This window comes from Struthio camelus, chromosome Z (assembly GCF_040807025.1).
Source record: "Struthio camelus isolate bStrCam1 chromosome Z, bStrCam1.hap1, whole genome shotgun sequence".
Taxonomy (NCBI): Eukaryota; Metazoa; Chordata; class Aves; order Struthioniformes; family Struthionidae; genus Struthio; species Struthio camelus.
The window spans coordinates 69,399,251-69,409,558 of NC_090982.1; the positions used below are offsets into that span (position 1 = coordinate 69,399,251).

The following is a 10,308-nucleotide window of genomic DNA, read 5'->3' on the forward strand; positions in this document are numbered from 1 at the left end:
TCCCTTCGCCAGTTGCTGGCATCCAGACCTCTCTTTCACCCTGGTTCTTCCAGTTTCCAGCACCTAGACCCCTGAGGCCTGTGACCTGCAGCCTGTTCTCCAGTCACTGGCACCTGGACATTGCAGCACTTGTGCATAGGCTAGAGAGTGAGATTACACAGCAGTTAAGGTTTTAAGAAGAGAGGATAGACTGCTGTGATCAGGTGCAGGGCTCAGACAAGTGTACTGGCCAGGAGACTGCTTACAGGCAACTGGCTCCTTTTATCCCCCCTCCCTTCTGTTTTCCCATGCCTGATCCTCCAGATCCACCCTGCTCCTTCCCTTTCCCCACCTTTGGCCCTTCCACTAAATATTGCATAAAAGTTTTGCAGTCCTATAAACCTTTCTGATATCCTAGAAGAAGTTTTGCGCTGTCCCACAAGCCCTCCCAAATACTCTATAACACGCATGATGATTGTATTTCCCCCTTATCAATTATGAAGTTCAGGCTGACCCTCTTCGAGGCTACGCCTGAGCAGTTCCTTTAATGGCCCATCAGTTCTTGGCTGAAGAGTTCTGGTCTTTGTTGTTGTCTCCCTTATCGCTTCTTAATGTTTGTGTGTCTGTATGTTGAATTCACCACTTGTTATTTCTTTTATACTGAATAGTCCTAATCAGATACTGTAATGAACCAGAGGCTCTCACATTCCACAAACTTTACAGTTTACAACAAGGAAATGAAAATTATAGATCATCAACTCAATTTTCAGAATGGGAAATATATATATACTTTTGTGCCATGAACCAATCACAGACAAACATATGAACTCAGTGTGCGCTATGCAAAAGATTCGTTCATCTAAACAACACTGGTTTCATGTAGCAGAGGTTAATAGTGTGCTCTGGCAAAAACGGCAGTTGAGGAAAATGCACGATCTTGAAAGAGACCCGGCAGCATACACTGAGCTATCCAGCAGACTGCCATAGCACAAGTGGTACTGCTGTGCTGAAAGGAAAACGTAAGACGAAAGTAAAACGACTTCTAGACGTTATCACAATCACTTCCAGGAGAGGCAAGCTTACCTGCTAGTAATTTATTAAGAACTCTGTGGAAAAAGTAATCACATTTCCTCTGTTATTCTTGCATGAATTGTGATGAACTAGTGGCTGTTCAGACTTCCTAGAAACATCAGGAAGTGTATTTTTTAATTACTAAGTATACCAACATTTATAAAAGCAAAAACTTAAGCAGTTAAGGGTCTTTTGACCCTAAAATGCCAATTTTGCACTCTTTCTAGACACGTTCTTTCTTATCAGAGGCATTAGATATAAAAAGTAACTACAAATTGAATTACCTGTAAATAAAAGATTAAATCTGCAACCCACTGAAATTTCAGGTGAATGTTTTCCTAATTTTGTGAATGTTCTGGGGGAAGCTTTTGATTTGTATCTTTCTGAAATGCAGTTTGGAAATATATTTCAGTGTACTTGAGTTCTCCCTTATTTAACTGTGATGAACATATACTTTTTATTCCATGTATATGATAATGTTGAAATTCAAAGTTCTGTAGCGCTGGGAAGAGGCATTGTTTACGTGTTTCTGTAGCATACCCCGCTTAGTGATCTTTTGAACAAGTATTTTTTTTGAGTTATTTTTAAAGGGTTTTCTTGTAAAAAGTAGGAAATCACTTACTCTCCTGATTTCCGCAGAAGTCCTGGAATGGGTCAAACTGTGGTATACACAGAAGAAGAGTTACTTAAAAATGTTAAAGATACGCTGCAAAGACTCCATTTGCTTTCTGCTCCCATGATGATGCCAGCAGCGCTTGGACCTGTGCTCTTTCGGGGTGCATGAACGTTCAGTTTTGTTCCATTTATTGAATGTATTCTTCCGTAACACCTTCTTGCTGCTTTTCTCAAAGCACTTGTCAGATACGAGATCGAAATCAAGGGACCTTTCTCAACAGAGTCACAATAGTGGCTTTGGGGTGCATTTTTTTTTGAAGGTAGCTTGCCGCATCCATCGCTGTACATCCACTTGTTTCCTGCTCCGACACTCGAGCTGCAGCATTCCCGTCTCCTCCCCTCTCCTCCTGTTTTGGTTCAGTCGCTGCTTGAACTTGTCTCTTCCCTTTTCCATTGATTTCTCCCCCTCATTCGACCCAGATCTTTCATTTCCTTCTACAAGTCTTTTCCAGTGTTTAGCTCAGCAGATCATATATATCTGGTAACATAGCCATGGCTGGCCTCAACTGTGCTTCTATAAACCAGTGTTCACACAAAAACATTCTGATTTCCTGCTGTCTGAAATGGTGCTCTGTCAATATATATAGTCATATAATATATTGACAATACATAGACTATCTATATAGTCAATAGATAGAAGTGGAGTTGAGCTTCCAGCTCCCCAGGAGAACCCTGGCGTTCTTAATATTTTCCCTTTTCATTTACGGTGGGGTATATCATGGTGACATCAAACGGAGAGGCAGCACGGGGCGAGCAGGCCGCCGCTATGAAAGCGCACCGGCTTGAGATAACCGCTAGGGGGCGGCGCTCATCGGTCATTTACTTGAGAAGCGGCAAAATGGCAAGTCCGGCCGCTGCAGCCGGTGAGGCTCAGGCTCAGGCTCAGGCTCAGGCTCAGCCGTGACAGGCTTTACAGCGCTTCTGTCCGATTTGTTTCGCCTGCCCTCCCTGAGAGAAGGGACGGCGCTGGGCACAGCTCTTCGGGGGGTGTTTTCTGGCCCTGCGGTGACTCGGCCGCGGTTCCCTGCCCAGGCAGTGGCAGGTGGAGGCACTGCGCTTCTAGCCGTGGTGGCACAGGGTCTCACTCCAGCTGGTGACACGCCTCGCAAGAGGGCAACGCGTTTTTGTAGCTCAGTTCCTTCTCGGCTTGCTAAACGCAGCCGCCCGCAGCCCGCCGTTTGGGGCCGCTGTCCGCGGCGCTTTGCTCTAACGCCGCCGTCGGGCAGCACCGACGGGACGGGCTCCCCGCGTCCCCGGGCGGCGGGGCGGGTGGCAGCGCCGCGGGGCGGGCCTTTCCCCGGGAGAGCGGCGCTGATGTCAACGGGCCGGGCCGGGCCGGGCCGCCCCCGCCGCCCGCCCTCAAATAGCCGCCGCCGCCGCCGTCGGGCCGCGCCGCCGCCATGGTCACCTCGGCGGGCGGCGGCGGCGGGCGGCGCGGCGCCTCCCCGGGGCGGCGGGGCGGCGGCGGCTGCCCGCGGCCCCCGGCCAAGCGGCGGCGGCGTCGGGCGGCTGCGGCGGCGGTGGTGGCCACGGCGGGGGACGGCCCGCTGGAGCTGCAGGCTTTCCGCGAGTACGGCGAGAGCTGGTACCGCTCCCGCAAGGGGCTGGAGAGCCGCTTCCAGCCGCGGGAGCCGCTCGCCCGGCAGCCGCAGGTGGGGGCCGGCGGCGGCGGCGGCGGCGGCGGCGGCGGGGCGCGGCCGGGTGGACGGGCGGCGGCGGCGGGGGGCGGCGCGCTGAGCCCCCCGCGCCCCTGCCCGTGCCGCAGGTGACGGCGGAGGCGCGCTGCAGGCTCGTCAGCTGGCTCATCCCCGTGCACCGGCACTTCGGCCTCTCCTTCGAGGCCCTCTGCCTCGCCGTCAACATCCTCGACCGCTTCCTCGCCACCACGCCCGTGGCCGCCGACTGCTTCCAGCTCCTGGGGGTGACGGCGCTCCTCATCGCCTGCAAGCAGGTACGGCCCCGGCCCCGGCCCCCCGCGGCCGCTGCTGCCGGCGCGCCCGGCTTTTCTCCGCTCCGCGCCGCCCCCGCGGGGCGGCAGCGGCAGCAGCCCGAGGGGGGACCCGGGTGCGTTTGCCTCCCGTCGCTGGATTCTGTGCGACCTTCTTCTGTGCCCCTGGCAACGCAAAGCAGGTGCTGCCCGAGGTCAGCCGCGCCGCGCTGAGGCCAGGGCGTTGCGCCCTTTCCCGCCGCGCTGCTCCCGCGGCCGCGCTGCTGCGGGGGAGCGGGCGTCCGCCCCTGGCCGCCGGCGGCCCGGCGCCCCGCAACGCCCCTGCCGCTTGTGTGCCCCGCAGGTGGAGGTGCACCCGCCCAGGGTGAAGGAGCTCCTCGCCCTCTGCTGCGATGCCTTCACCCGCCAGCAGCTCTGCAACCTCGAGTGCATCGTGCTGCACAAGCTGCAGTTCAGCCTGGCGGCGCCCACCATCAGCTTCTTCCTGGAGCACTTCACGCAGGTGCGCATCGCCGCCCGCGGCGCCGACGCGGCGGAGGCCAACGACGCCCGCAGCCTGGCCCGGGGCGTAGCCGAGCTCAGCCTGGCCGACTACGCCTTCACCAAGTACGCCCCGTCCCTGCTGGCCATCTGCACCCTGGGGCTGGCCGACCGGCTGCTGCAGCACCACACGCCCCTGGACCTGCACATCAGCGGCTACCCGGAGGGGCTGCTGCGGGACTGCATGGACGAGCTGCAGCTCCTGGTGTCGCTGAACGGGGAGTCCCTGCCCCATGTGCTGCCCCCCGGCATCTCCGAGAGGTGCCCGCGGCTGCGAGGCGGCGCCTGAGCGGGGCAGCGCCGCCGGGGCCTGGGGCGGCCGGGGCCGTGCGCGCTGCCGCCTCCCTGCCGCTGCGCCGCGCCCGCGGCACGGCCGCTGCCCGCGGCGTACCTCGAGAAGAGACAGTATTTGCCTTAGGCTTGCGCTTAGTTGACTCGACGTTGACTCATATGTTGTCTGTATTATCCGTACTCCGTAGAGTTGATTTCGTGGTTAATCAACGAAGCACGAGCGTCATTCGAGTTTTAAAAGTTAGATCACATTTTGCACGCTGCTATTCTACGGCCATTGCACTGACAGACTTTTTTTTTTTTACATCCAGTGTGTACATATACACAATCTCAAGTACTGTGTTATTTATTTATTTGGAAGGTGGTTCATAAAGATAACGGCACTGGAACAGGTGGAAGAACCAAATGCGCATTTAATAAACGCTTTCCCACTTGTCACCTGTACTTGTTTATTTGCTTGCGGGGTGCGTGCACATCTGCGAGGGGAAATGCATTGGCACACAATGAGTTGACCTCAAGAGTTAATTCCAACCTCTGCAAAATAATTATGCACGATGGTAACATTCTCCATTTAAAGCTGACATGCACTGTCCCGGTAATGGTTCTGCAAAAAAAAAGAGTTTTACGACGTAAGAAAATAAAATGTTAAATAATAACACAACTGCAAAGGCACCACAACATGAGAAAAACTAAAGGGAAGAAAAAAGGTGTAACACAGCAACATATTTTGTTCTTCCTTTTTATTGCATCTTTATCTCTGCACAGAGGTGACGTTAAAACAGCATATACATATCTAAAACTGGTACAATTTATAAGTTGGCCCCCAAGTTGCATGCGTTTCAAGGCAGCACGAAATGGGCGAACGGGTTGCACTTCAATATCTAGCTTTAATTATTCAAGCAAAATTAGGAGAGCTTACTGCATGTCAAAACTGCTAGGTCAGAAAGTACCTCCGAGCACACCACAACATACGACCGGTCACTTTCGCCTTTCTGAGTCACTTCAGTGATTTCAGGGGGAAGGGCCCTTTCCCAACGTGTGGCTACGCTGAGTCAAGATACCACGGACTGATCCCTTTTACTCCTCCTGCGTATGCTTAACTTAGCATTTAACAAATGCTCTTAGCTAAAGCATAAAAAGGCTTGGAAAAATCAAGCCTGTGTTGACTTGAAAACCCAGCCTGCGGGGGGCCGCAGAGGGGGCGAGGCGCGGGCAGGGGTGGCCGCTCGGGGCTGAAGGCTGCCCAGGGCCGGGTTCAGCTCTCGAGCGGCGACTTCGCCTCTTCGCCTGGCCGGGCCCAGGGGCGCGTAGCCCAGCCCAGGCTGCCCGCCAGCCCCCCGCGGAGGTGCCGCGCTGCGCGGCGGGCCCGGGCGTCCGCCCCGGCAGGAGGCAGCCGCTCCCCGCGTTCCCGGGTGTGGGGCCGTTGCCCTCCCTCCCGGCAGCGCGGCCCGCCGCTCCGCGGGCGCGGGGAAGGGCTGCGCGGGCGCGGGCGGCCGGGCAGCGCGGGGCACGGGCGGCGCTTCCGCGCCTCGGCGGAGGGAGGGGAAAGGCGGGCGCGCAGCCCGCCGCATCCCCCGCTGCGCGCCCGCGCCGGCGGGGCGGCGCCGAGCGGTGAGCGCGGGGCCGGGGCCGGGGCCGGGGCCGGGGCGGCGAGGCGAGGCGAGGCGGCACCATGCAGCAGGGCGGCCGCAGGGCCTTCGGCAGCATCTGCCCCAACACGGTCCAGGACCTGCCCGCCCGCCTCGCCAAGAAGCCGGGTCGGCTCGGCGGGGCCCCCCCGGGCGGCGGCGGCGGCGGCGGGGCGGCGGGGCCCCCCCCGGCGGCGCCGGGCCCCCGCTCGCCCCCAGCCCCGCCGCCGCCTCCCCGCCGCCCCGGCCCCACCGCCCCGCGCCCGCCGCCGCCGCCTCCCCCCTCCGCCGCCCCGCGCCCGCCGCCGCCTCCCCCCGCCGCCGCCGCCGCCGCCGCCGCCCCCGGTGAGTTCTCCCACGCCGGGTCGCAGCAGCAAAGCCCCTTCGCGGCCCCTGCCTTCCCCCGCGCCGCCTCGCCGGCTCCTCACCCCTCTCTGTCCTTGTCCTTCCTCCCCGCCCCGGACCCCAGCGCTTGGCCCCGGCGACTGGCAGGATTTGGCGACGAGCACCCGCGTCCTCCCGGCCGGCCCCGCAGCCGCGCACCAGGTAACCCCGGGCCGAGGCAGGCGGGCAGCGGCGGCGGCGGGAGCGGGGCTCGGCCGCCCCCCGGCCTTCCACCGGCCTGCACGGCCCCGGTGCCACCGGGCCGCCCCGTCGGGGCAGCGGGCGCTGCCGCTCGCCGTGCCGGGGGAGCAGCCCCGCGCGGGGCTCCCCGAGGGGACCGAGCCCTCGGCCTCACCGGTGGGTGCTGCGCCCTGCCCGGCCTCGGGCCTCCCCACCCGTGAAACGGGCACAGCTACTGTGCAACGGCCGGGCAGTTCTTATGCCACGGCGGGGGCGCTCTTCGCGGGGCCCCAAAATTAGCGCAGTCCGCGCTGATGGGGAAGAGCCCGGGGGAACCTGCCGTGCTCTGTGACGCTGACAAGCTGCGCTTTCACCCTCATCTCAGGGGACAGAACCTTCTCCCTCCTGCTAACGCGTGTGTCGGCGCATCTGTAGCACCCCCTGGGATTTCTTTAAGCCCTATCCCTTGGTGCAGCTCTTTGGCACAAGCCGCAGACTTGCGAGGCACCTTGCAGAGGTGTTGGAGGCAGTTTCTGGGAGACGCAGGCAGAGATCTTTCCTGTGCGCGCTCCCCTAGGAGGTGCCTCCCCGTGCCAGGCGCTGCTTTGGGGCTGCCTGCAGGGAGCTGCCCTGCTGCCAGGGGCAAGAGGCGTTTCTGGAGCCGTGACCCCGGGCAGGCCTGCACGTGGCACACGCTGTCCGCCGACGGCTGCAGCCTCGGGGGGCAGCGAGGGCAGGGCAGGTAGCAGTCACTTCTGCTCCCCATGCTCTGGGGTGTCACAGCCTTGGGAACGGAGGCCCAGGCCAAGGCTGAGAGCGGCGCAAGGCGCTTGGCGGTGTGTTATGCCCAGCCACGTTCAACACGGGCCAAGCCATGGCAAGGAGGCCTTGCAGGTCTGAGCCATGGGCCCTGCTCACAGGCATGTTTCATTCACCTCTTCCAGGGTTACTGCTCGCAGGATGAACCGGACTTTGATTTTCAGGTGTTCACAGATGCTGTGGATGATTTTATATCTGGCAAGTATTTTTTTCTTACGTGAGCCAAACATGCCTGTGCCTGCGAATCAGTAGTCCTGCTGTGCCCAGGTGCTGCAATCGGTCCTCTCTCATGCTTCTTTGGTTTTGTTTTGGGGTTTTTGCATACCCATTCACCTGCACACCTATTTAACCGTGGGACAGTCCGTAAGAGAGTTCACCTCCCCGGTCCTCTGTAGAGAGACCTGGGCTGACACGTAGCTCTTTATATCCCTCCCCTCTGCAACGAACCAAAGAGATGTAAGATGAACTTCACACAGGTTTAGGGCACGCAGCTGCCGTGGTAGAGTAAAAGCATGCCTGGGTGTAACGACTGGGGCAGATGCTCAGTGTAGAGATGGTGTGTTACAGCTAGCGGGAAGAGAGGACGTGGGAACCTTTTCTACCCTAACGCCTGTGGATTTCCCTTCTAGAGGCATCCGCCTTAATGCCACCGCCGCTGGCCTCCGCTGACTTTGATTTCTCACTTGGCGAGGATGTGGCCTTCAGCCCCTGTGCCCCGCAGCTGGAGAGCAGCGCTCTGCCGCAGCTGCCCCTGCAAAGCTTGCCTTCCCCCAAACTGTACTGGAGGGACATAGCGAACCAGCATGAGAAAGCACTGGGAGATGCCCTGGAAGAAAATAGCCAGGTAAGGACTCAGAAATGCTCCCCGAGAGCCCAAAGCAATTTCTCTCTCCAGCATCCTGCTGTGGTGGCCGCAGTGTCCCCCCACGCCAGGGGCGGTGGGGCTGTCCCAGACTTCCCTGTCCTGCTTCTCCTTCACAGCTCCGGGAGACGCTCGCGCGGAGGCAGGAAGAGCTCACGTTGCTGAGGGAGAGCAACGTGCAGCTGAAGGAGCTGGCGAGCCAGGCCAGGCAGCTGGCTGCCGTGCTTGACGTGAGTGCTGCCGGCCTGGCCCGGCTGCCGCACGGCCCAGCTGGCCCCTCGGGGGGCAGTGGGGCATGGCGGGGGGTGTGAGGGACAGGGCAGGGCCGCGTGGGATGGGGCAGCGTGGTGCGGTGGGGGCGGTGTGCTGCAGGGCCCGACGGGATGGGGCAGTGTGGGGGGTGCAAGGGGGTGCACAGCGGGACGGGATGGGGTGGTGCAGTGCGGGATGGGACGGGCAGGTGCAGGACAGGATAGTGCGGGACGGGATGAGATGGGGGAGGAGGACGAGCAGTGTGGGGTGGTGTGGGATGGGGCGCTGTGGGATGGGACGGGACGGGACGGAAGGGGATGGGGCAGTGCAGGACCGAGCGGTGCGTGACGGGATGGGGCAGAGCCGGATGGGTTTGTGCGGGTCAGGGCGGTGCGGGACGAGAGAGGACGGCGGGGTGCAGCGCAGCCCGCCGAAGCGGCGCTGTCTCTCGCCGGCAGAGGCTGGTGCAGCCGCAGTGCCCCGACGGGGCGGCCCTTCCTCCTCCTCCTGCCACTGCCACCGCCGTGCCGGGGAGCTGGGGCGCCCCGCCGGAGCGGCGCGAGGAGCCCGCCGGGGTGGACACCATGCTGCGCCAGGTGTCGGACAAGTGCCGCGCCGCCCTGCGCAGCCTCGGCCACGGCCCGGAGCCCAAGCGGCCGCGGCGGGCCCCGGAGCTGCACGGCGCCTTCCACGGGCTGTGCACCGGCCACGCCGCCCCGCGCCCCGGCGGCGACGTGCCGGAGGAGGGCGGCTGCCTGCACACGGCGCTGGGGCAGGCGGGCAGCATCCGCACGCTGGCCTTCCCGCAGGGCAGCGCCTTCAGCCTGCGCACGGCCGGCGGCGGCTACCGCTTCCGCTGGGTGCCGCGCTGAGCGCCCCCGGCCCGGCCCGCCCCGGCGGCGAGGGGCTCCCGGGGCGCCTGCTCTCGGGGGGACGCGCCCCCTTCCTTCGGGCCGCTCTTCCTCGCCGAAAACGGGTATTAAGGCTTTTTCTGTTTCTGGAGGCTGGAGGGGATGCGAATGAAAACGCACTGCACGTACGCACTGCAAGACAGCAAAGGCATTTGCTTTCGTTCCTGAAGGCCTTGGGCGGTGCAGCTGTAGCTTGTGGCAAGTTCTTACACGGGGCTGTGTTTTTGGAGTTGGTAACTCGCCTTCAATAATTTGTTAATGAATGTAATGACTACTGAGATGCCCTTAAATGAAAAGCTGCCCAGCTTTATCCACAGGTTTTGCTCAGTCAGATAGAAGAATATGGGGTAGTGATTGTGGATGGTGTGTGTGTTGAAATTAATACACCACCCAAAGTAGGTTAAACGTGATACAAATTCTCAATCAAGGAATATTAAACCTAGACAGTCTACAAAAATTGCACGTATTGTCACTCGTGTGTGCAACTATAGGTGTATTCTTGCACCCGATATGTTGATTAGATAGTGCTTAAGATTGTCATTTATATCATTTGATTTAATGTAAGCAGTGTTTTGCATCAGGTATGCATATTTGCTTTCGTTAGTGCAAAAATAGTGAAACCTGAGCATCTGCACAGTTTACCTTGCTCGATGTGCTCAGGCAAAAAACTTCAGGATAAAACATGCTGCGGTTAACATCCAGTGGTATTATTTCAAGCAAAGAGAAGTAAAATGTTCTGAGCAGTTACATTTCACTTGCACCTGCTGG

General features: G+C 59.9%; 2 protein-coding genes across 2 annotated transcripts; both read left to right on the forward strand.

Moving 5' to 3' along the window:
• Positions 1 to 3,125: 3,125 nt before the first annotated feature.
• Positions 3,126 to 4,808, forward strand: LOC138064811 (cyclin-O-like). Its single transcript, XM_068928786.1, has 3 exons — positions 3,126 to 3,377; positions 3,491 to 3,676; positions 4,017 to 4,808. Exons 1-3 carry the CDS (start codon positions 3,126 to 3,128, stop codon positions 4,500 to 4,502), a joined length of 924 nt encoding a protein of 307 aa, XP_068784887.1. The 3' UTR covers positions 4,503 to 4,808.
• A 3,350-nt stretch (positions 4,809 to 8,158) lies between these two features.
• On the forward strand, positions 8,159 to 9,501 carry LOC138064404 (multicilin-like). The gene is made up of 3 exons (XM_068926712.1): positions 8,159 to 8,359; positions 8,497 to 8,607; positions 9,088 to 9,501. Exons 1-3 carry the CDS (start codon positions 8,159 to 8,161, stop codon positions 9,499 to 9,501), a joined length of 726 nt encoding a protein of 241 aa, XP_068782813.1.
• Positions 9,502 to 10,308: the final 807 nt, after the last annotated feature.